This window comes from Neofelis nebulosa, chromosome 7, assembly GCF_028018385.1.
Source record: "Neofelis nebulosa isolate mNeoNeb1 chromosome 7, mNeoNeb1.pri, whole genome shotgun sequence".
NCBI classification, from domain to species: Eukaryota; Metazoa; Chordata; class Mammalia; order Carnivora; family Felidae; genus Neofelis; species Neofelis nebulosa.
The window spans coordinates 50552074-50579293 of record NC_080788.1 but is presented as its reverse complement, the minus strand read 5'-3'; the positions used below and the strand labels follow the sequence as shown (position 1 = coordinate 50579293).

At 36.3% G+C, this 27220-nt stretch overlaps 1 protein-coding gene across 6 annotated transcripts in view; it reads left to right on the top strand.

The window, feature by feature from the left end:
* UNC13C (unc-13 homolog C) overlaps nucleotides 1-27220 on the top strand; it is a 614642-nt gene that overhangs the window by 522683 nt on the left and 64739 nt on the right. For all 6 annotated transcript variants that reach the window (XM_058737680.1, XM_058737682.1, XM_058737681.1 and 3 more), the window contains 3 exons: nucleotides 3658-3781; nucleotides 12915-12971; nucleotides 18651-18731. In XM_058737680.1, coding sequence (XP_058593663.1) covers nucleotides 3658-3781; nucleotides 12915-12971; nucleotides 18651-18731 — 262 coding nt within the window. The remainder of the gene's footprint in view (nucleotides 1-3657; nucleotides 3782-12914; nucleotides 12972-18650; nucleotides 18732-27220) is intronic.

The window sequence follows — 27220 nt, the reverse complement described above, 5'->3', positions numbered from 1 at the left end:
ATAGCTTACTGCATAACCAAGACTAATGTTCATTATCACTTTAATTTCAATTTTGGTAGACAAATTGTCTTTTCTGTTTGCATGAGGAAATATCTAGGATATAACTTAGCAAGAGGGAGGTGGGCATGTAGGTGTAGAAGAAAGGGAGAAAAATCATCTTCATTTCTTTAGTTTCTTAAAGTAGACTTTTACCATTTAATTTCCTGTATAACCCCTTGACATTTTTATCTTATTAGATGGCTCTTTCTATGACCAATACAGAATCCTATCACATAAACACACTACCATTTGGTTGTGAATGTGATGGTGAATGGAAAGCAAGACAAAGCAATCCTCTTCAAACTCCTATGGAATGCCTTATGGTTTTAGACTTCCAGCCAGTCATTTATGCAAATGTTGTGGAACATAGAGAAAGTTCTAAGTTATCCTAATCCTTTTAACTACTAGTTGAGCGACATTGAATCCATTTCACCATCTGTAAAATGAGGCCAAAACATAAAGTCAGTGGACCCTCCTTTTCAGTATATTTAGATTATTTTACTGTCTTAATTTTATTAGAATTATACAACATTATATAATGTATATATATATATATTTTTCTAATTCTTAGTAGAAAGGGACAGTATATAAAGATACAAAAAAAATCTATGAGCTTTAAAAATTTGTAAAAGATTTAAAATTTTTGGAAAGAGATATGAGTCATGAAGAGTTGCACAAATTCTCAAGGCTAATAAAAATGTGTAACCATAAAGCCATTTGTTAGGAGGGATTTTTAAAAGTCAGGTATTCTGTTCTTAGGGAGCCAACAGGTTAGGAAAAATACAAAAATAAACACAATAAGGTATAAGTTAATAATTCCTTGTTCAAACTGTCATTAGAAATTCCATTTGCGTTAGATCTTTCTAGGTGGGTAGGACTTAGATGTATGGAAATGAGGGATAGGAATTCTGGAGGAGGGAGAACAGCTGGATACTGTCTTCATGAAAATCCGATCAAGTGTATGACAGCAAATCTCTCTTGCCAGCTGGAATACATGGTATTTGAAAATTGTTTGGTTAATTGGTCTGTGGTTAACCAATTTAGATAGCTCAGTTTCCAAAATATATGTTTTTCAGTTTGCATTATAGAGTGGGTTAACTCTAAATTAAGGAAGCAGTTGCTAGATCTCCTGTTTGTTCATTTAAAATGAACAATGGAGTGCTTAAAGTGTTTAAGGTAGCTTTGAGAAAAATCCCCTTAGAAATCGTGTTATATTATAAATGTATAGGCTGTCTTTGTGTAGCCTCTTTAAATAAAACATGTCTGTATGTTTCATTTTCTTCACCAAGACCTCACCACTCTATAAAACGAACTGTAAACTCTATTTCCAGCTGGCAGAAATCCCATGCAGAGCTACAAACATGTCAAGGGTTTTATACCTATTCATTCATTTCCAGTCTGAGCAGAATTAGTTGGCATGCCAAGTGTATGAGCTGACCATAAAGACAAGGTCAATGCTTAAACCCAGACCTTTTGAAAATGGAAATTACACATCTGCTACAAAAATGGCAGGTTGGTTTTGTCTCAAATTACCCTAGGAATATCTCCGAGGTTAGATACTTTGGTTCTGCTGTGACACATCTGCTGGTTTCTACCCTATGTCTATATCATGAATGCTACTCTCCAACAGTGGTTTCCAAATAGTGGGGCTACAGATTCCATAACTATGCACAGGGGTCCCAACACCCACCCCCACCATCTAAAGGAGGTTATTTTCATATGTTTTCCTGTTTTAGGTATCTGCATACAGTAGAGTTCGGAGAAATAATTCTACATAGATAGATATTTTGGAAATCTTTCCCTTAGCCTCTCATATGTCACCTGCATTTAGATATTAATTATATATATTTAAAATAGTCAACTCTATCTCAGAACCAGAATTGAAATTATAATTTCTGAGTCTAAAAGCATACAGAGAACTTAGGAGCACTGTAGGGAGTTGATGAAGCTATCCTGAAATACATGACCCACCTCTAGCCCTCTGTGAAACAGGTGTAATGAACTCTTATTAAAGTAGCCTTACAGAGTTGAGTGTCCTATTGCAGCACATTCAGTAAATATCGATACAGCACTGTGAATTGACAGAATGTTGGGCCTTCATATGGTAGCGTGTTTGTCGAGGGCATCATAGCACGTTGGATAACACTGGACTTAGAGGACTTTTCAGCCCTCACTTAATAGCTTCACTTCCTTGAACAAGTTCCCTAACTTCTCTGAAATTGATGTTTGTTTTTTTAAGTTTCATTTATTTATTTTGAGAGAGAGAGTGTGTGTGCATGCACAAGTGGGGGAGGGGCAGAGACAAAGAATCCTAAGCAGGCTCAACACTGTCAGTGCAGAGCCCAACCCAAGGCTCAATCTCATGAACCACGAGATCATGACCTGAGTCGAAACCTAGAGTCAGACTCTTAACCAACTAGCCACCCAGGAACCCCTCTGAACCTGTTTTTGATTTATAAAGTGAATGTAGTAATAAACAAAAAGCATTTGCAGAAGAGTTTTCTAAATTTAGGTGTTACATAAATACCGGATGATGTTATCATCATTCTCACCATGAGAAGAATTTATAAGAAATATAAATATAAACCTATTCACATTGGTAAATTTGGCATCTTAAAAAGCTGATCTTAGAAAAACAGAACAGATTGGTAACTGCCAGAAGCTGGGGGATTGGGAGAGTGGGTAAAGTGGTCAAAAGGTACAAACTTCCAGTTACAGGATAAGTAAGTCCTAGGGATTAACGTATAGCATTATAACTATAGTTAACAATAATTCACTGCATATTTAAAAATTACTGAGGGTAGGGGCGCCTGGGTGGCGCAGTCGGTTAAGCGTCCGACTTCAGCCAGGTCACGATCTCGCGGTCCGTGAGTTCGAGCCCCGCGTCAGGCTCTGGGCTGATGGCTCAGAGCCTGGAGCCTGTTTCTGATTCTGTGTCTCCCTCTCTCTGCCCCTCCCCCGTTCATGCTCTGTCTCTCTCTGTCCCAAAAATAAATAAAAAATGTTGAAAAAAAAATTTAAAAAAAAAAAAAATAAAAAAAAAAAATAAAAATTACTGAGGGTAGAGTAGATCTTAAAAGAATTTTTAACTGCCTGAGGTAATGGATGTTAACTTATTATGGTAATCATTTCGTAATATATATGCATATCACATCATTATGTTATACACTTGAAACTTACACAATGTGATATGTTAATTGTATCTCAATAAAACTGAAAACTTTTGACTCTTGAGTAAAATTATATGCATCTTTGTTGTTATGTTGGAGCAGTTACAGATAGTGATAAAAATGTGTTTCTTTAATGTTTTGCCTGCATCATGAACATGGGGTATGTAGTAAATATGAATTAAGAATGTGGGTAAAAATCATCTACTTTGGGAGCCTTGATGTCAATATAGGAAACAATTTAAGGGAAGTGATATGCTAAGTATATTTTCTACCAGTAGTGAATCATCTAATATGTAATATGCTGAAATGTATTTTTTTCAGTAAACAAAATTTAGCATTAAGGCCTATTTATATATTTAAATCTCAGTATTGAAAAATGTGAATTTCTGATCAATAAAAAAGTTGATACCTTGATATGAGGCTTATAAGTGACTGTGTTTTATTTCAGATTAAGTCTCTCAGCAAAAATCTGTGAGAAAACCGTCCTAAAGCGAGTTTTAAAGGAGTTATGGAAGCTAGTTCTTAACAAAATAGAAAAACAAATTGTCCTCCCTCCTCTGACAGATCAAACAGTAAGTATTTAAAACCAAAATTTGAGTAGACTTTTTTTAAAATTTTTGAGATATAATTGACATACAATGTTAAATTATCTTTAGGGGTGCAACAGTGATTTGACAGTTATGTACTTTATTTAATACCACCATAAATGTAGTCACCATCTGCTACTGTACAAGGTTATTAAAATAATATTGATTATATTCCCTCTGCTGTACTTCTCATTTCCATGATTTATTTCATTAGTGGAACTTTGTACCTCTTAATCCCCTTCATCTTTGTTGCCCATTCTCCCATACACCTCTCCTCTGGCAAACACTACTTTGTTCTCTGTATTTATGAGTCTATTTCTGTGCTTTGATTTGTTTATTTGATTTGTTTTTTAGATTCCACATATAAGTGAAGTCATATGGTATTTGTCTTTCTCTTTCTGACTTATTTCACTCGGCATAATACCCACAAGTTCCATCCATGTTGTCATGAATGGCAAGATCTCATTTTTTTTAATGGTTGAGTAATATTCAATTGCGTGTGTGTACATATGTATGTCTACATGTATACACATATGTACATACATACATTAATTCATGGTGCAGACCAAAAACCAAAGAAACACATTTTCATACACACACACACACACACACACACACACACACACACACACCTTCTTTTTCCATTCATTAGTTGATAGACCCTTGGGCTGCTTCCTTACCTTAGCTATTATAAATAATGGTGTAATAAAGAAGTGCATAAATCCCTTTGAATTCGTACTTTCATTTTCCTTGGATAAATACTCAGGAGTAAAATTACTGAATCATATAGTTTATCTGTTTTTAATTTTTTGAGGAACTTCCATACTTTTTTCCACAGTGGTTCCACCAATTTACGTTGCCACCAAGGAAAATGAAGTGCATGAGGGTTCCCTTTTCTCCACATCCTCACCAACACTTGTTATATCTTGTCTTTTTGATTCTAGCCAGTGTGACTAGTGTGAGGTGATATTTCATTATGGTTTAATTTGAATTTCCCTGATGATTAGTGATGTTGAGCATCTTTTCATGTGTCTGTTGGCCATCTATATGTCTTCTTTCAAAAAAGGTCTATTCATGTCCTCTGACCATTTTTTAATTAGATTATGTGGGGGTTTTTCTGTTTTTGTTTGGAGTTTTTTGGTGTTGAGGTGTGGAAGTTCTTGATATGTTTTAGATATTAACCCCTTATCAGATATATCATTTGCAAATAGCTTCTCCCATTCAGTAGGTTGCCTTTGCATTTTGTTGATTACATTGCTGTGCAAAAGCTTTTTAATATACTATAGTCCCAGTAGTTTGCTTTTGTTTTATTTCTCTTGCCTGAAGAGACAGATCCATAAATATGTTTCTAAGGACAATTCCCAAGAGATTACTGCCTATGTTTTCTTTCAGGAATTTTATGGATTTAGGTCTACATTTATGTCTTTAATCCATTTTGAGTTTATTTTTGTGCGTGCTGTTAAGAAAGTGGTCACGTTTCATTCTTTTGCATGTAGCTGTCCAATTTTCCCACTACCTTTTGTTAAAGACACTGTCTTTTCCCTATTTTACATAATTGACTCTTTGTTGTAGATTAATTAACCACATAAGCATAGGTTTATTTCTGGGATCTCTATTCTGTTCTTTTGATCTATATGTCTATTTTAATGCCAATATAATCCTGTTTTGATTACTATGGCTTTGTAGTTTCTTAAAATCTGGGACTGTGATACTTCAAACTTTGTTCTTTCTCAAGATTGCTTTGGCCTTTCCAGTCTTCCATATAAATTTCAGGATTATCTGTTCTATTTCTGTGAAAATGCTATTATTATTTTGACAGGGATTGCATTGAATCTATAGATTTCCTTGGGTAGTATGGACATTCTATCTTCAAATCCTTGAGCGTGTTGTATTTTTTCATTTGTTTGTGTCATCTTCAGAATAGAAGTCTTTCACCTCCTTGGTTAAATTTATTCCTAAGTATTCTATTCCTTTGGTACAATTTTAAATTGAATTGTTTTCTTAATTTCTCTTTTTGGTACTTCATTATTAGCATATAGAAATGCAAAATATTTCTGTATGTTGATTTCATATCCTGTAACTTTACTGAATTCACTTATCAGTTCTCATTTTTTTGGTGATGTCCTCAGTCTTTACTATATATAGTATCATGTCATTTGCAAAGAGTGACAGTTTTATGTCTTCCTCAGCAATTTGGATGTCTTTTCTTTCTTTTTCTTGTCTCATTATGAAGCCAGGTCTTCCTGGCTTCCTGTGCTGAATAAAATTGAGAGTAGACATTTTTTTCTTGTTCCTAATCTGAGAGGAAAAGCTTTTATTTTCTTCCCCATTGAGGATGATGTTAGCTATGGGCTTTTACATGTACAGACTTTATTATGTTATATTTTCTCAGATGCATTTTCTACATCTATTGAGATGATCAAATGAGCTGAGCTGAAATCAAGAGTCAGATGCTTAAGTGACTAAGGCACCCAGGCCCCCTAGTCATCAGGGATGTTAGCCTGTAGTTCCTTTTTGTAGTGCCTTTATCTGGTTTTGGAATCAGTGTAATGCTGGCCTCATAGAATGAATTTGGAATTTTTATTTACTCTTATTTTTTGGAGTACTTTGAGAAGAATAGGTATTAACTCTTCTTTAAATGTCTGTTGAATTCATCTGTGAAGACATCTGGTCCTGGACTTTTGCTTGATGTGAGTTTCTTTATTACCACTTCAATTTCATTACTAGTACATACCTGTTCAATATTTCTATTTCTGCCTGATTCAATTTTGGAAGATTGGATGTGTCTAGGTATTTATCCGTTCCTAGTTTTTCTCAGTATTCTTATAATCCTTCGTATTTCTGTAGTGTCTGTTATTTCCCCATCTTCATTTCTGATTTTGAGTACTTTCTTTTTTTTTCTTTTTGAATCTGGCTAAAGGTTTACCAATTTTGTGGGACATCTGGGTGGTTCAGTTGGTTGAGTGTCTAACTTCAGCTGTGGTCATGATCTCGTGGTTTGTGAGTTTGAGCCCCACGTTGGGCTCTGTGCTGACATGTCAGAGCCAGAAGCCTGCTTTTTGTGTCTCCCCTCTCTGCCCCTCCCCCACTTGTACCTCTCTCTCTCTCTCTCTCTCTCTCTCTCTCTTTCTCTCTCTTTCTCTCTCAAAAATAAACATTTTAAAATATTGAAGGCTTATCAATTTTGTTTATCTTTTAAGGAAATAGCTTTTGGTTTTGGTGGCTATTTGTTAGTCTCTATTTCTTTTATTTCTATTCTGATACTTATTTCAATCCTACTGTGGGCTTTGTTCTTTTTCTAGTTTCTTCAGGTGTGATGTTCGATCATTTATTTGACATTATCCTTGCTTCTTGTTGTAGGTTTGTATTGCTATAAATTTAGAGCTGCTTTTGTTGAATCCCAAAGATTTTGAAGTGATATATTTCCTTTTTCATTTGTTTCCATGGATTTTTTCAATTTCTTCTTTGATTTTTTTTGATACATTGATACATTGTTAAGTAATATGTTGTTTAGCCTTCATGGGTTTTTTTTTCTTTCATTTGTTTGAATTGTAAATAATTTCTAGTTTCATACTAATGTGATGTGCAAAGCTGCTTAATCATGATATCAATCTTAAATTTATTGAGACTTGCTTTGTGGCCTAACATGTGATCTATTTGTCCTGGAAAATATTCCATGTGCACTTGAAAAAAAAGTGGGTATTCTGCTGTTTTGAGATGGAATGTTTTGTACATCTCTGTTAAATCCATCTAGTCTAATGGGTCCTTCAAAACTGTTTCCTTTTGATTTTCTGTCTGGATGATTTGCCTATTGATGTAAGTGGGGTGTTAAAGTTCCCTAAAATTATCGTATTATTGTCAATTTATTTATGTTAATGTTTGCTTTATGTATTTACACGCTCCTATGCTGGAGGCATGGATATTTACAAGTTTTACATCCTCTTGTTGGGTTGATCCCTCTGTCATTATGTAATGCCCTTCTTTCAATCCTCTGCAGTCTTTGTTTAAAAGTCCATCCCATCTTACATAAGTATTGCTACTCTAGCTTTCTTTTTATTTCTATTTGCATAGAGTGTTTTTTTTTATCCCTCCCCTTTCAGTCTCTATGTGTCTTTAGATATGAAGCATATCTTGCAGGCAGCATATAGATGGGTCTTTTTTAATCTATTTGAGTCATTCTGTATCATTTGATTGGAGCATTTAGTCCATTTACGTTTAATTATTGATAGGTATGTACTAACTGCCATTTTGTTGCTTTCTGGTTTTTGTATTTCTTCTCAGTTCCTTTTTTCTTTTGCTCTCTTGTGGTTCAGTGGCTTTCTTTAGTGTTAGGCTTAAATTTCTTTGTATTTTTTGTACATCCATTATGGGCTTTTGATCTGTGGTTACCATTGGGTTAATATATCATATCCTATATATATAGCAAAGGACCCGGACATTTATGAACAACTTATTTCTTTCTTTTTTTTTTTATATGAAATTTATTGTCAAATTGGTTTGCATACAACACTCAATGCTCATCCCAACAGGTGCCCTCCTCAATGCCCATCACCCACTTTCCCCTCTCCCCTACCCCCCCATCAACGCTCAGTTTGTTCTCAGTATTTAAGAGTCTCTTATGGTTTACTTTCTTCCCTCCCTAACTTTTTCCCCCCTCCCTTTCCCCTATGGTCTTCTGTTAGTTTCTCAGGATCCACATATGAGTGAAAACATATGGTACCTTTCTCTGCCTGACTTATTTCACTTAGTATAATACTCTCCAATAAGTTTGAACACTTTCTAAAAGCACTAAATTTTTACTCCCACATTCACATTTTTGTCATATTTTAAGTATTTTTATTTTGCCTATTCCTTGACCAATTTCTGTACATATAATTGATTTTATATTTTTGTGTTTTAACTTCGATACTGGTTTTATAGGTAATTAGTCTGTTGCCTTTACTATATGTTTGCTTTTACCTGTGAAATTTTTTCCTTTCATAATTTTCTTCTAGTTATATGTCTTTTCTTTCCACTTAAATAATTCCCTTCAACATTTATTATAAGGCTGGTTTTGTGGTAATAAAACCACAAACTTCTCTCCTTCAGTTTTAACTGACAACCTTATCAGGCATAATATTTTTCATTGTAGGTGTGTTCCTTTCAGCATGTTGGCTTGCAGTTTCTGCTGAAAAATCAGCTGACATCCTTACAGTGTTTCCCTTATATGTAGCTGTTTTCTCCTGATGCCTTTAAGATTCTCTCTATATCATTACATTTTGCCATTTAATTATTATGTGTCTTGGTGTGAACTTCTTGGTTTCATCTTGTTAGGTGAAAGCACTCTGTGCTTTCTCAAGCTGGATGTCTGTTTTCAGATTAGGAAAGTTTTCAGCCTCCTTCTCTCTCTCTTCTCTTTCTTGGATTTCTAAAATTCAAATGTTACTCTTGGTGATATTACAGAGGTCCTTGACCTATTCTCAGTTTTTACTTTTTGCTGCGCAGCTAGGTTGCTTTCTTTGACCCTGTCTTTCATATTGCTAATCATTCTTCTAGTTTATTTTTCATTTCAGTTAATGTATTCTTCAGCTCTGACTGGTTATTTTTTATATTTTCTATCTCCTTGTTGAAGTCCTCACTGAGTTCACTCTTTTCTCAAATCTGGTAACAATCTTTATGACCATTACTTTGAACACTTTATTAGGCATATTGCTTATTTCCATTCATTTAGCTCTTTTCCTGTGATTTTGTCTTGTCATATTTTTCTGTTGCCTCATTTTGTATGATTCTGTGTTTGTTTTTATGTATTATGAGGTCATCTGCATTTCATGGTCTTCATAGTAATGACCTTGTGTAGAAGAGCTCCTGCCTGTTGTGTCCTTGCAGCTTAGTCTCTTCTGGTCACCAGAACCAGGTGCTCCAAGGTTGTTCCCTGTGTGTACCCATCTGTTGTGGCTAAGCTGTGACTCCTGTGGGCTCATTGGTGGGTGGGGCCAGTACTCATTCTAGCTATCTACAGTTGGACACTGACAGTTGTTTGTACACCGAAGGGCAGTGCTTGCTCCCTGTGCAGTCATTTAGAGGCCCAGTGACAGAAACTGTGGACATGCTGGGATGTGGAGTTATCTGTCATTTTGATGGCAAGAGTCACTCTAGAGGGGCACTTGATCAGGGCATGTATTGACGGCAAAGTAGATGGAGACTACTTTGCCCACAATAGCCCACAAGTGTCCAGGTATTTAGGCTGAGGAGGACAAGAAAAATTGGACCTGCCAGTACTTTGTTCCCAGAGAAAACTCCTGCAGATTGCAGACCCTCTGGCATACATCTGAAAATTAGCCGATCAATTTCACATATAACCCAGGCATTTTTCAAACTATTGCTTCTGTGGTTCTGGCCAAGTTATTTAGTTTTCTGCCTTTATAGGGGCACGGACTTGGTTTTCTATAGTCATCCAGCTCTCCCAGAGTGGGTCCCCAGGACCAGGGGTACCCACTGTAGGGTCTGATACCCTCACTTCTCTGTGCTTATGATGTCCCTACTGTTTGCATCTCTGCTTCTCCTACCCTTTTTGATATGGACTTCTCTTTACAACTAGCTGTGGAAGGTCTGTTCTGCCAGCCTTCAGTTGTTTACAGAGTTAATTGTATAGATATACCTGTTTCTTTGGTGTGACTATGGGATGAAGTGAGCTCAGGATCCTCCTGTTCCATCATCCCCCCCCCTCTTGATTATACTTTTAGTAACCCATCTAATTGTACTTTGTTTAAGTGAATGGTTTTCATCCAGCTGAAATGATAATTAAATTTATTTTGGGAAAACATCTTTGGTGAAGACTATCTAGACAATGATCATTCAAATGTATTTTAACATACAAATCAGTTTTAAATAATGTCAATAGCAGTCAAACTTCATACTTGACATTCAGAACCTCATTTTTTGAAGGAAAAGAAAGTATGAAAGTTCAACTCATAGAATTATCTGCTATACACATAATTTTTAAATTTAATTTCACTGTGAGAACCCAGGAAAATAAATTAAGGATAGAATATCCCCAGTTTGTTTTTTCCTTAAAACTTTATAGTTTAATAAGATAAATCTAACCCTGCTATAGAGAATTTTTTTCTATTTTCCATTTTACTTTCATCTATTCCAACATGGAGATTAACAGAGGAGACACCTTCTAGTGGATTAGAAGAATGTGATTGTATCATACACAGCGAAATAAAAAGGAATAAGAAAGATCATTTGGCAGCAAAGTTAGACAACGGTCAAGTGAATACACAGTACCAGATATCTCATTTCACATACCCTGAGTCAAGCAAAAGAAGAAATAACCATAACATGTACCTGTTATGGAGCAAACAATTTTCTTTCTGTGACTGGGGAAGGCAAGTTGATGCAAATAAGGAGTAATTACAAACTAAACTAAACTGTTTTCACCATTAACAATGCACACCCAGTCCATATTTATCCAATGAAATTATATAGAAAATTTTTTCTTATAAAATGTTCCAAGAAGCAAAGATTTATATTTTTATTGATTTTCTGCCAGCAAGTGATAAAATACTTTAGGTATGTAATTTGGCTCTCCATATACATAGGCTATAAACACACACTTTATTCTGCTAAAACACATAATACATTTCTATAACACCAGTTAGCTATGGTGTGATTGGTAAATAGGGGAATGATGTCAGTATAATCTGGAAGTTAAGCTGGTTTATATATAAATTTTCCTAGGTGGGAGATTCTGGAATGTAATAGAAGACCTATAAATTCAGCAGAAGGAAAGAGCATTCAACTGAGCTACTGCATAGGGGTGGCGGATACATTTGTACATAGTTCTTCTATCCAAAAAGATGAAGCTTGCCTGGCTCTCACAAATGGCAGCCTACCCTCCCCCTGTGCTAAGAGCTCCACTTGCATGGGTACTTCCCCATCCCACACTTGTATTCTATTGTTTTGTTGATTTTTGTTTGGGTTATTTATTATTTTGCATTTTTAATGCCCTTTATAGCAGCCACCAGCCTCACTGAGCTCCCTGTGAACTATACAAGCTACCTCTCAAAGTAGCACTTAATGTTTTTGATAGTTGGTAATAAAATTGCATGAGTTTCACTGTGCTGCCCATTTGCTGTTTTCCCCATGAGCCCTACTATTTCTAGTGCTCAGTTTTGTAGAATGAGGTTTTTCAAAACTACATACATCATGTTGTAGCAGAAACTCTATATATGACATTTCATTTTTCTAAAAGTCTTCCCTAGCAAAGCTTACTATCACATCAATTTTCTCTAGCATTGAGATCTCAAAGTATGAAGCAATATCAATCATTCATTCATTCACTATGTGTTCTTTGAGCTTCTGGTATGTTCTTTGCCCTGTGGTGGGGATAAAAAATATTAGACACAGTTGCTGTTCTCATAAACTTTGTAGTCCTTAATTTCCAAATAAATTCACAGGATCCACTAAAAAATGAAGAACAGTACTTCAGAATAGTTGATTGTTCTCTCCTGAGGCAATATTCTAGGGCACTAATGAACTTAGTACCAAATTTAGTTCTTTCCTGTCACTTATGCCAACAGCCAAGCCTCTAGTTTTTCAATCTAGTAGTGCTGTGGATGGTTTATTCCTGTGTTTTTCAAACTCTTCCCACTTTTCAAACTCTTGTCCTAGGAAGATCCTCTGGCTGAGGGAGGAGCTAGGAGGGCAGGTCTCTAATAGGCTGCACAGCATTGGAGGAGAGGCAGCTTCGTCTTCCTCAGCTCTGTATCTTGAAAGTTTGCATAGATCTAATTTGGTGCCACATAGAGTGAGAAAGCTGCCTCTAATATAAACAAACAAATGTTAAAGATCATTGATTTAATCCATATGTTACATAAAAATGGCTACATTAGTAGTAACCCATGCAGTAACTCAGCCTTCAGGAGTGGGATGCCTATGAGGACAATTATATTGCCAGCAGTACGAGATCTCTTTGGCCCAATCTGTAAAATAGACCAATTAAGTATGTATGGTATAAATATCACAAATGTAATAAGGGAAATAAAACAAATTGTCTATTGACCACCTTTCTACTGGGTACTGAAGATTTAAGACTGACCGAATATTCTCTCTCCTTTTCTGTGTGTGTCTCTAGGGACCTCAGATGATTTTCATTGCAGCTAAAGATCTTGGACAATTATCCAAACTGAAGGTAATAGATCTCTGTGTTGATTGGAGGGGGCAGGGGCTGGAATGTGTGGCTATTCTGTATTTAAAGTACTCACATTGTAAGTCTTAAATGCTTTAAATTATGGCATGAAATCTCATCTCAGAGCCCAAAGTGTCACGAATTGAGATGTCCTAAGTGCAGAGTGTGGTCATCCTTGACCACTTGCCTATATTCAGTGAGTCACGTGTGAGGCATATAGTGATGTAATTGGACCTTTGAAAAATTGCAAAGTGTTTCTATTGCTGTGATGAGATTTAAGATTTCTATATTTACCTCTATTCACAGAATCTGTCTGTAGTTTTATACAGGTGCTGGCCAATATTGTGATGTAGGTGCTGTGCACATTGAGATGCTGAATAAATGGAAACATTTATCGTGTATCAAAAAAAAAAAAAATCAAGTACCTAGGTAGCTCAGTTTGTTAAGTGTCTGACTTCGGCTCAGGTCATGATCTCAGAGCTTATGAGTTCGAGCCCCACGCCGGGCTCCGTGCTGACAGCTCAGAGCCTGGAGCCTGCTTCAGATTCTGTGTCTCCCTCTCTGGCCTTCCCCAACTATCACTCTGTCTCTCTCTGTCTCTATTAAAAATAAACATGTTTTAAGGAAAGAATAAAGGGATTATTGGTTGTCTGTGAAAAGTAATGAGCTAACTACAATTCAGCAAGAAACTGTCCTCCTACTAGTAATGATATCTAGCATGCCAGGACTAGGATATATGTCTGTACTCTCACAATCTGCTTTAAGGATGAATCAGGCTGGGGCACTTGAAGGGCTCAATCGGGTAAGTGAACCAGTCTTCATTTTTGGCTCAGGTTATGATCCCAGGGTTATGGGATCAAGCCCTATCTTGGGCTTGGTGCTAAGGGTGGAGCCTGCTTAAAATTCTCTCTCCCTCTGCCACTCTCCCCTGCTCGTGCTCTTTCCCTCTCTCAAAACAAAAACAAAATTCACGTTAAAATTTAGGGACTGAATTGTATGGTTTTCTTTTTTCCTTCATATGTCTAATATTTCAAATTAGAAGGGCAACTAGGAATTTTTTATTTTGTGTTCTAGTTTTCAGCATTACTTCTTTTGGGGTAAATTAGATAACATATTTTCTTTCTTATACTAATCAGGCTTTGTATGAATAAAGGCAAAGTTGAGTGCTTCATAGAAATCCATTAAAGTCTACACAAATCTTAAAGGCAACAAAGCTAGTGTGGGAAAATGAAGCTCATCAAAGCAGCTATTGAACTTGTCAATATATTCAAGCATATTATAAATGAGGATTTGCTGACTAAATAACCCTACCCTTTATTATTGCTGAAATTCACAGGACTGTGCAGGGAACCTCAGGTTCTGTCCTTCAAGGATAGGCACTTCACTGGTTAAAATATATATTGTGCTTCTGTGACTGACTTTTTTACTTAGAATAATGTCCTTCAAGTTCTTCCATTTTGTTGTATAGGGGTAGATTTCCTTCTTTTTAGGAGCCAAATAAGATTCCATTGTATGTACATACCGTACTTTCTTTATCCAGTCATTCATCAATAGATGACATATAGGCCAACATTGTGCCTATCGTAGAAATACATGATGTTTTAATTCCTTTTTTGTCTCTTAGTATATATATAGTGTGTATCATGGGGATGAGTTCCAGATACGAAACTCCTTGGTTCAAATTCTACTTCAATTGTTTCCAAATTGGCCAAAGTATCTAACCTTTTTACTCTTCAGATTTGGCATTTGTAAAGTGCAAAAAAAAAAAAAAAAAAAAAAAAAAAAAAAAAAAAAAAAAAAAAAAAAAAAAAGTTAACACTTGGATTACTGTGAGGATAAATTAGATAATGCATATCTTATCTTTGCATGGTAATTGCAAAAACTATCCCACCTCCCACTCACAGAAGGTGGCAGCTCAGTTAGATATTGCTGGAATTGTTTTGTGTATATAACACAGGAGAAGGATAATCTATTTGACTGCATAATTACTTACTGAGATGAGGTAGGTGTCCTATAATTTCAGTACCCTAAAGTATATACTTGCTCAGAAAGTAACATTAAAAGCTAATAATCCACTTAAAATACTGCATTGTCACCTACAATTGCTTCCCACAGGTATTCAGTTACGTTGATGGTTTGGAGGAAAAGGTAAAAGGTAGAAGTTACTGCCACGCACATCTTGCTCCCTTGCTTTATCCCCCTTATTTTCTTCATGGGATTTCTATTCCCTTCTTTGAAAAATAGGTTTATACAGGGTTGAAATTTCTTATATAAAGCCATGGAGGTGAAACAGCATTGTATCTCATTACAAAAGAAATGGCCCTGGCCCTGCTTCTAGCATCTGTGTGTACTAGGAAACATACTCTATCTCCCACGGCTACTGTTTCCTGAGTTAGAAGTTATATCAGCCAGAACTGTTTTCAGTTCCAAGTGCTAGAAAGCCAGACTAATGTAAACAAGGGAGGAATTTATTGCTACATGAAATTTTATAGTCCTAGCTAACTCTGCTTTCCATCGCTGCTTGATTAGGAACTCAAAGATGTTACAGAACCCAGTTAGTATCTCTCAACTATGTTCTTTCCTTGTTTGATATATGGGCATAACAAACCTACCTTTCTATTGGTAAGATGGTTGTCTCTGCCGTATAGCATCATTCAAACTTGAATTGTGTAGAGAAGAGCACCCAATTTGATGTGGGAAATTCCAGCAAATCCCACCAGCACATCATGGGCTCTGATATGAAGCCAACCACTATGACATAGGCCATTTGGCTTAACTCACAGACCAACCCCTGAGCTGGGGGTTTAATCCACGCTGTTCAAATCTTATGAACTTTTAGTGAACTAGAGACAGCTCCCCAGAGGGGAGCTGTTAGTGGGGGGAAATCGGAGTTCACAAAAAACATAACACTTTAGGACTTTAGGTCCCTTTGCAACTTGCAAACTTCTTCAAGAATATACTAAACTAAAAACAAAATTTTAATAAGGTGTCCTAAAAGGATTATATCATCAGCACTGAAATAATCCAAAGGACTAAAAATAGAATCTTGTATACATAGGTGATAGAAAAATAATGTAGTTCTAAATTATATTTTTCTATTATTGGTCCTTGATTTTTTTAATTTTTAAGTTAATTATTAATCTATTTGGTCATTATTATTTGAATTATAGAACAAGACCTTTAAAATATTATGCAAAATTCAAATTTTTGTCAGAAAAAAGAACTTCAAATTTTACAAAGTCATTTTCCCTTATTTTATACTAAAATGTCACTTCCATTTTTTTTCATCTTAAACAATGGGCCTTTACATTTTTCATATATTAGTTTGAAAGCATATTTGGATAAATTCAGGAGTCCTGTATGGAAATATGAACAAATAACTTGGGTGCCTGGGTGGCTCAGTCAGTTAAGCATCCAACTTTGGCTCAGGTCATGATCTCTCAGTTCGTGAGTTTGAGCCCCGCATCGGGCTCTGTGCTGACAACTCAGAGCCTGCTTCAGATTCTGTCTCTCTCTCTCTCCACCCCTCCGTTGCTTGCCTTCTGTCTCTCTTTCTCTCAAAAAAATAAATAAACATTAAAACATTTAAATCAAAAAACACAAGTAACCAACTTATTTTAAAGAATACAAGGTCAAGGAAAATAAAACAAGGAGGGAAATTGTTTTTCTGCATTTGATTATGATTTAATAATAATCCATTAAAGTAGTATTCAGCCATTTGACATATTCTATATTACTTCCTGGTCTGGAGCTTCATAATGTATGTTTATTATGTATGCCCAAATTATTACTGTTTAATAGGATCAGATTTATTTGGCATGTTTTTTAATGTTTATTTTAAACATTAAAGAGAAGCAGAGAGAGGCAGAGGACCCAAAGCAGGCTCCGTACTGTCAGCACAGAACTCAATGCAGGGCTTGAACTTACAAACCTTGAGATCATGACCTGAGACAAAGTTGGACCCTTACCTGACTGAGCCACCCAGGCTGGCATAATTTTTTTAAAACATAAATTTTCATGGAGAGGTGATGCAATGTTAAAACCAATTAATACATCAAAGACTGTAAGTTTACTTACTGCAAGCAAGCAGTAACTCATTGGGCAATAACTCATTGCCAGCCCCTTTCACAGATTCCCTTACTTGAAAGAACTATTTTTAAATCCCAGAAAATTATTTCTTATAATATATATATATATATTTTCTATAATATAGAAGGAGTTGAAGCCAGAGATTTAATATGAAATACTTATATTTACTTACTCTAAAGCATTTCCCCCGTATAATTTAGTAAACATTTCCCATTACTGTTTGAGTCTCAATGGGTAGTTAATACTCATATTTTTAAAATATTAAATAGACTCATATGTTTGAGTTTAAAACTCTATCAGAGAAAGATGTAGTAAGATGCAGAATTGTATGTGATGGGTCCATGAAGCATTATATAATTTTTTCAAAACTACCCAAAAGAATATGCTTTCATTCAAGCGTATCAAACCCTACAAGATATGCTGAAAGTACAGTTCAGCTACCAAAAATATACTGAATGCCTAACAGGTTATAATGCCAAGATAGGCCCTGAAAGACTTCAGACAAGATGTAGATCAAGATTATCTTCAGGAAGTCATGGTATCTACCAAATAAAGAATAAGAAAAGGGCTACAATAGGATGAGTCACTGGGCATGATTGCACAATTTGTGCATTGCACACAAGTGCCTGTCTGCGGGAGCAAATAAACTGCTCTAATAGAGCCCATGCTCCACTTGCCAAGCCATATGTGTTGATGTAGAGCTGTGCCCTGTAGAAAAAGAGACACCTGTTATTACTGACAAAAGGCACTGACTGATCATTAAGTCATTCATTCTCAGAGCTGTGTCCACATGGCCTTTCCTTTAATTAGCATAGAGGCACCTAGGTAAGTTAGAATTTAAGTTCCAGGAGGACAAAACTCTTTCTTTTACTGAACAGCATATCACGATCACTAGGATAGCACTGGCATATGATATGTTGTTGGCTAGAATAGTGGCTGCTCTGGGGATATTAGCAATTTGAGGAATTTTTAACATTTTTCTCTTAGATTTCTATTTCTTGTATTATTGTCTTCAACTTTATACCATGATTTCCCTAAAAATTTTGAATGATGGGTTGAGACAGTCCATAGTGAATAATGAGGAATATCCATTGTAAGTATGGAAATCAGCTCTAAAATATTGAAAAATATTTTAAAATATTGAAAATCTGCAGAGCCAAATGCAGTTAACTCTTGGGGACTTTCATTACTAATGACAAAGCATTAAGGGGATGCAAGAAAGATACTAAATTGGGGGCATTATATTTAAAGTAGACTTTAACAGTAGTGATTGAAAGAAGCCAAAATTACCTTCTAACTCGAGGTCATGACTAATCTTCCTCAGTGTGACAGACACTGAAAAAACTTTGACACATTTTTCCAGGTCTCTCTTTTTTTTCCTAACATTAACTTGTAAGTGAAAAGTAAAGCCCCATATGGATCAAAGTTCAGTATTTCTTTTTTTTTTTTTTTTAAGAGTAGCTATTGATTAGATATATGACAAAATAATCATCTAAAATGTGTCCCTGTGGTCATTATGCAGATTTTGTTTGAAAATAGTTGTTAAATGAATGAACTGGTTAATTTATAAGTAAGCGTTACCCTGTTTTCTAGGAGCACATGATTCGGGAGGATGCCAAGGGTCTGACACCAAGACAGTGTGCTGTGATGGAGGTGGTCCTGGCTACTATCAAGGTAAGGTTACAGGACTCCTGAATCACGCATCCAGAGTCCTCTGTTTACCCTCAGAGAAAGTTTTCCCACATGCCTATCTATAGTGCTGTGCCATCCATAGATACAGAAGATAGTTGTATGGGTATATTTCCATACGCATTGTGTCAGATTGAGTACATACTGTCTCCACAGTATCCACCTTACTCTGTCCTTATACTTGCTTCCTTTGAAAATGTGTGTGAAACTTTTGCTGTAACATGTGTTTGCAAAGAAAGACATATACCCCCCCACCAAAGTTCAATTAAATAGACGCTTCAGGAGGTTTGGGGTTAACAGAATTTCTTTTTATGTTTTCTATGCTTGTTGAAATGGCTTTAAAGAGATCAATCTTCTCCTCTCTCTTAGTAAGTGCAATAATTTAATTTTCTGCAGAAAACCCAAAGGCATTGTGTTGTGTGCATCAATTTTTCATAGCCAAAGGTTGACCAAAAGTTACTGTGGTATGGGCTAAATATGGACAGACCTCAAAATGTAACTTAGAAGCTCTTTGTCTCCACATAATTCCTTTTCTGTTTATGTACATATATTTCATATTTATATACATGCATTTTATATTTATATGTGAAAGCTTATCGAAGAGTGAAAATTTATTGTCTAAATTTAAACCCTGTCCATTGTCGCCATGCTTCACTGGGGGAAAGCATCTATTACCGTGCAGCATGTGTGACCAATGTAGGAAAAACTGTTAGCTACAATGAACTCTTTTCAGAGCACAGAATAGTCTCACAGGATAGAAACAGACATTACTATGGAATTGATTAAAAGAGACTTGTGCAACAATTGGGCACCTTAACAAAACTGTTAACTCACAGCTTTTATTTTGCAGTTTCAGCATTTAATAAGATGCCATCTTTTCCTGCTTCAATGTCAAAAACTGCAAAATAAAAGTTGTGAGGTGAGAATTTTGTGACACCTGGTGGAAACTGGAGAGTATGAATTTAGGCAGTGAGAGTACAGTAATGGAGTTTCTAAAGCTGCAGCTAGAGAGTTACCTGGAAGTATGGAAATTTTGCACATTCATTTTGAGGGGAAAAAATGGAAAACATGAAAAAAACAGAGAAAATAGCAAAAACAGCTGTTTTTAAAAAAATATTTTCAGAGCACCTGGGTGGCTTAATCGGTTGAGCGTCCAACCTGGGCTCAGGTCATGATCTCGCGGTTCCTCAGCTCAAGCCCCACATTGGGCTCAATGTTGTCAGTGCAAAGCCAGCTTCAGATCCTCTGTCTCTCTCAAAAATAAACAAAAAACATTTTAAATAAATAAATAATATTTTCAACAAATGAATAAGAAATGACTGACCTTTGGAGTTAGAGCAGAACTAATAGCCATTAGTTCCTACAAATTAGGAAATGCTAGTAGAAAATAATAAGAACTTTGAAGTGAACCATGAACACGGGGAAAAAAGTAAGATTTTTAGAAACTGAATACAGCCCTTCATGGGTTTTATTAAGTCACTGGAGGACTTTGAGAGAGAAGGGAAAATATGTGCTATGAAAAGAGAATAGCATTCAGACCTGGCTCTTATCCCTAACATCAATATTTCTACCTGCAGGCTTAGTTATGCCCAAAGTCTGGGACATTCCTGATCTCCAGCCAAGTTCCCTTGTTCTACATCTTGACAGTTCAACTACCCCATCTTCCTGTCATGTCATCTGGGATGATCTTTTAATTCAGTCTCAGACACTTCCACCAGCTGGTGTCCAAGATCCAGTAGTAAATGGGTACCTGTCATTATCTTGTTTCTCTAGGACTCAGGTCTGACCCTGATCCTCCTGAACCTCAGAGCCTATTATGAGACTCTTTTGGTCTGTAGTCTGCCTATCTGCCAACACATGTACCTGGGCATTCATTTCTATGGCCCTGTAGTCAGTTTGCCAAAGCTGGGACTCCCGTTATCTTGTCTGATTCTGAGATTTTACCCAACTGATTATCCTACCAAACACTAATTCTGTTGTTGACTACAAAGGAATTCAGGAAAAAGAGGAATACTACTTAAAAGAATTGCAGCTCTAATAGCTAGCGATTCAAGGTCGGCTTAAAGCCCAGCAGAGGGACCCCTGTAATACTAGCAGAGACCTCATGAGAAAGATGTTCTTCTGCAGAAGCACCAGATGCTACCCAGGCTAACTCACAAAGGCTGCCAAAGACATAATCCTTCTTTAATTCAGTTTATGCACATAAGCTGGAAATAAAAAATGAAGAAGGAAAATGCTATGGAGTTTGTAGACTATAGACTGAAATAGTGGTTTACATTCTTTCAAATATCTTCCATTTATGTGCATCTTCTCACCTGATCTTTAAAAACATCTGGCTGTTAGGTATGTCAAGAGTTATCATTCACATCTTATAGATTAAACAATGGAGGCTGAGCAGGTTTAAGTTACCATCAAAGGCCAGAAAGCTGCTAGTAATTGGCAGAGCTGAGAAAGGACTCCTACCTCTAATGTCATTGTCCTTGCTTCTGTGTCACATTATTTCCCTGTTAACAGAGTATTGGTAAAATGCCACAGGCCAAAATGGATAATATTTCTTTAGAGAAATTAGTTATTTCTAGATTAAATACCAGATTTCAATTATTTATATTATTTTCTAAAGATGATTTAAAATCTTTCAACCTCTAAAAATATTAACTCTCTTAAATAGTAAAACTTTGGGGTGCCAGGATGGCTCAACCAGTTAAGAGTCTGACTTCGTCTCAGGTCATGATCTTGCAGTTTGTGAGTTTGAGCCCCATGTCAGGCTCTGTGCTGACAGCTCAAAGCCTGCCTCTGATTCTGTGCCTCCCTCACTTGTGCTCTGTCTCTCTCTCTCAAAAAAATAAATAATAAATTTTAAATACTAAAATTTTAACTGGACTATTTTGTCATACCAGTCACAGGTTTCAGTTATGAGTCAAAAGGAGAGAATGTGGCATAAGTTCCAAAAATCCCTTATGTCAGGAAGACTTAGGACTGCTATGAACTTCCCTGAAATGTGGATTTCTTTCAAAAAAAAAAAAAAAACAGACCTTTTTCTCAACAATAGGTACTCTTGACCTGAGCATGAATCCCAAGAACTTAAGGAAATTCCTGTCTTGAACAAACCTCAGGTTATTTTCTGATAAATTTGAAAATCAAAAAACCCAGAAAATAAGCTGGCTGGTTTTATTTTTGTCCAACCTTCCAGATTTCCCTGGAACAACTTGTTCTTTGTACCCAAACATGACACTCTACAATGTATGTTGCATATGTTTGACATCATGTAGGGACAATAAAGAGACTTCCCTAAAAATAATAACCATGTGAATTAGGGCCCTCTAGAAATGTTAATTTTTTTGGATATAAAGGAGAGAATTTGTACTAAATGTGAATATCTATTCAAATATAGCTTTGGAATTTACTTATTACATATTTAATCCGAGATAACACCATTTCTAAAAATTTGGATTTCAGACAAATAGCAAGACATATGATATTATGCCTCTGAGGCTGTTACCCTGACTGAGGTCCTACACTATCCTGCTATCCATTATTCATGAGGCAGTTTTGGTGGCTGCTTCTCTGTATCTTTTTTATCATAAGTTTAGTTTTTGCATTATTTAAAATTCAGCTGCTCATGAGAAGTACAAAATCACTTACCTAGTTTGGACTATTGCAATTCAAAAATCATTACTTGAGAGCTTACTTGTATGTAGGAAATATGGTAAGCAAGGAGGAGGCTAAACCAAGGAGAGATCTTGCTCTAGACTTAAGAACACCAACCTCTACAATTGATCAAATAAGAGGTATGGACAAAGTGCTGCGGACTGAAGACAGGGTAATATATTCTCTGTGACTCACTAGGGGAAAGAGAGGGAAGCTTTGGGGTTGAGAGGCTGAAATGGGGCAAAGCAAGGGGGAAAGTCATTGCAGGCCTAGAGAAAAGCTTGAATGGAATGCGAGAAGGGGTGAATCAGTCTGAGAACTTCAAATAGTCCAGTGTAGAGGACCAGATCATGACTGGTTGAGTACTGTAGGGAAAAAAAGAGGAACACTGGATGGGAACCAAAATGCTGACGCTTACATCGAGGTAAATGGGAAAGAGTAGCATATTCTGATCTGATGTATACACGAGGACTCCAGTTGTGGTAGAAAATAATTTCTAAAATATCTATCAAATAATTCCTTAAAAAAGAAATAAATCTTAGTTGTTAAAGGCAAATTATATCTGAGTTTGCAAAATGAATTGTCTGCATGGATTTTCCAAAAATATGTGATGATGGGTAAGTGCTATCAAAATAGTGTATGAAACCAGGAAGAAAATTCTTCCTGCAAACTTGTAAAGAAACATTAGCATGTTCCCATCAGTCAGTAAAAATCATAAAAAATCTTCAAATTATATGACAAATTTAATGAATTAGAGGAATTGAGAGTTTTTACTGGGCTTATAAAAGGAATGGCTTGTTAAGGGTACAGACAGTATTTATCCTGATTTAATTTCAGCAGTACTATTTTTTTTCTCAGAAATAACAACCAGGTCTTCAGTGCTTTATGTTTTGTAGTTTTATGAAGAATATTATAAACAGAACAAAATCTATCTGGTTTTTCTTTAATATAAGAAAATGATATTTACACATAGCTCTTTCAATCTCCATTCAGATGGAATAATAGTTTTCCTCCCCACCCACCCTTAAATTACTAAATCCCATTACTGTATTTAGGTGGAAGCCTTTGCAAATATCAGAATATGGATGTAAATACAAATTTAAATAAAATATTTGGAACCACCTGAGGAATTATATCACTGGCTATGATCAGAGTATCAGGACAGTAAGTAATTAAGAGAGAAAAAACTGCAGTGTGTAAATCACTGTCCACTCCAATGGGAAAAATAATAGGGCTGAAGAAATTATTGTCAGCAAATTAAATGAGTTATCACATGGAAAACAATTAAAATATCTCCTGCCATATAGAAAGTTCCTTATAAATGTGACTATCAAATCACCTGAAAACTGGTTTATTTTAGATGAGCCTCTTTCTGCTGTTTTACTCAAGATCTCACATATTCTACTACAATTGGTTTTTTTTCCCTCCTTCCTTAATAGGCCCTTCATTCTCTCTCAATGAAACTAAGTATTAAATCTGACTCTCTGCTCCAAGCAATGGTCCAAGTCCTTATGGCTTTACCCTCTGGCCTTATGGTTTTCTATGCTCAGCATCTTTTCTCTATAAGGGCACAAACCCCATAAGATTCTTGAGTGTTCCCTGAGACTCCCCTCTGGGAAGCAGTGCTGCTTTTTGTTGTTGTTGTCGTTTTCTTTTCAAGGAGTTTCTTTTCAAGTACATTAAAAATTAAATAATGATACATGTTAACTGATAAGAAAACAGCAATTGCACTACTAGGTATTTATCCAAGGGATACAGGTGTGCTGTTTCGAAGGGACACATGCACCACAATGTTTATAGCAGCACTATCAACAATAGCCAAAGTATGGAAAGAGCCCAAATGTCCAGTGATGGATGAGTGGATAAAGAAGATGTGGATATATACAATGGAGTATTACTCGGCAATCAAAAAGAATGAAATCTTGCCATTTGTAACTATGCGGGTGGAACTAGAGGGTACTATGCTAAGTGAAATTAGAGAAAGACAAATATATGACTTCACTAATATGAGGACTTTAAGACACAGAACAGATGACACAAGGGAAAGGAAGCAAAATAATATAAAAACAGGGAGGGGGACAAAACAGAAGAGACTCTTAAATATGGAGAACAAACAGAGGGTTGCTGGAGGGGTTGTGGGAGGGGGATGGGCTAAATGGGTAAGGGACATTAAGGAATGTACTCCTGAATCATTGTTGCACTATATGGTAACTAACTTGGATGCAAATTAAAATATGAAAGAAAGAAAGAAAGAAAGAAAGAAAGAAAGAAAGAAAGAAAGAAAGAAAGAAAGAAAGAAAGAAAAAGAAAAAAGAAAAAACAGTGTAAGATATGTAACAGATGATACAGATGCCAATTGAGGGGCCCAGATTAAAAAGTGGCAAGGATTGAGAAGAGGGAGCAACCAGTGTGAGCTCAGGGGATCAGGAAAAGCTGGAGGAGGATCTTGAAGGACAGATGGGAGTCCACGGGCTGGATTGGAAAGACAGTAGTTTTTCCTGAAGGAAGATTCATGACTTGAACATAATCAGAGGAAAGGGACTTCATCATGGAGAGGCACAAGACCAGAGGACTGGCTGTCAGTGACTGAACTATGCTATGGGACTGGTCTAGATATAACTGGAGGTTTGGATAGTAAAGCCATGTAAAATGAGGATTCAGGAAATGTTTGCATTGAAAGAACAGAGATGCTTTTGCACCTTCAGTGTATTCTATAAAAGAGGAGCCATTGATGATTTCATAAATATATGGCATACTAGATATGGCATTTTAGCAATGGAAATCTTACAGAAATGTGCAAAATGCATGGAATAGTTCAAGATTTAGTCACAGAGATCATTTACAGTTATTTAATGCATAAAATGATGATGGCTATCGATAGGGTACTAGCCTTAGGAGTAGAAGTGAAAGATGGATATGATTGACACTTGAAGGGGAGACTCACTGGAACTTGGAAACAGTTGACTCAGCCCAGAGGATGAGAAAGCATGGTTCCACTGGGGGAAAAAAAAAAATCAGGCAGGAGGGCTGTTTTTCTACTGCCACAATGAAGTTGGATATGGTAGCAGGAGCATAGAAATAAGTATCTAGTAAATGCTGGCAAGAGGGGCTGGTGCTTAGGAAACAAAGCAAGGCTCAAGTTTCAGGAGTTATTCTTCTAATTAAGCATGTCTTCTTCTAAGTAAAAAGAACTCCACAGTTCACAAATCTCTTCCAGATTGAAAAATTCATTTCATCCCTACAATACCACAGTCAGGCAGGGTGCATGTTTCTGCTCCCATTCAACAAAGGAAAAAATGATACTCTCTGAGATGACATAATCTATGCATGGAGTACACTGCAAAGAGGAAAAATGATGAATTTACATTTTCTCACACATTTTAAAGTAAAAAGCAGAGAGTCAAAGAGGTGGAAAAGATCCTAAAATCTCAGAATAGAAACAGAATCCAACATCTCCTTCCCTACTCATATAGATGTCATCTACAATGTTGTTGGCTCATAGTCAAATGGCCACCACTTAATGGCCAGTGATGGGACCTCACTCACAGGTAGCAGCTTCAATTTTTAAGATACACTTATTATTTTTTTTTTTAATTTATTTATTTATTTTTGGGACAGAGAGAGACAGAGCATGAACAGGGGAGGGGCAGAGAGAGAGGGAGACACAGACTCAGAAACAGGCTCCAGGCTCCGAGCCGTCAGCCCAGAGCCTGACGCGGGGCTCGAACTCACTGACCGCGAGATCGGATACACTTATTATTAAAAAGTTATCAAGCCAATAACTGTTTAGTACTTTTAGCTCTACATTGGTCCTTCTGTCCTTATTTCTACTACCTTTTCCATTTGATAGCCTCTCATACACTGAAGGAAACTGTCATGTCTCCCCGATTTATCAACAGCCATTTATTTTTTTTTAATTTTTTTTTAACGTTTATTTATTTTTGAGACAGAGAGAGAGCATGAACGGGGGAGGATCAGATAGAGGGAGACACAGAATCCAAAACAGGCTCCAGGCTCTGAGCTGTCAGCACAGAGCCTGACGCGGGGCTTGAACTCACAGACCATGAGATCATGACCTGAGCCAAAGTCGGACGCTTAACCGACTGAGCCACCCAGGTGCCCCTCAACAGCCATTTATTAAATGACATGCCTTCTGGACCTTACAAAATTCTGGCAGTCTACCACCTTTGGATGCCCTCCACTTTTTCATATTTCTTATAAATGATGAGGCCTAGGGATAAATTTATAATGACCCCAATATTTCAAATATGTTCTAATAAGCAGAGAATGCTGTTGCTCTATCACAGCCTTTGTCTTGATCGGTCTATCTATATTAATGCATGATCAGAATTCATTATCTTTGATAGCTGCCCCATCACTTATTAAATCATGTTAAACCTGAAAGAAAATAAAGCTTTATGGCTTTTAAAATTTTACTGGTATTGTCTACAGCCATACCACCCTGAACACACCCAATCTCATCTGAAATTTTACTGGTATTAAAGCCAGATCACCCCCATTCCATACTTTGCAGTAAACTTTTTATTATAAATATAGGTCTTTTCCTTTTTTTATTTTTTTTTCAGCCCATCCTGTAAATGTTGAACCACGATTCCAGGCTGCCAAGACCTTTCTGAAACCACTTCCTGTCATTTGAAGCAATAACATCAAGCCTGGCTGAACTGTACATTTTAAAAGCATGCTTTCTGCTTTTGTCCAAGTTCATGGTGAAAATATCAGCCAGGGCAGGGCCAAGGGTAGAGAGAATGACATCCAGCTGACATCCTTATCCTTCACAACTGTGAATAGCCATCTGTCCTCAGCTC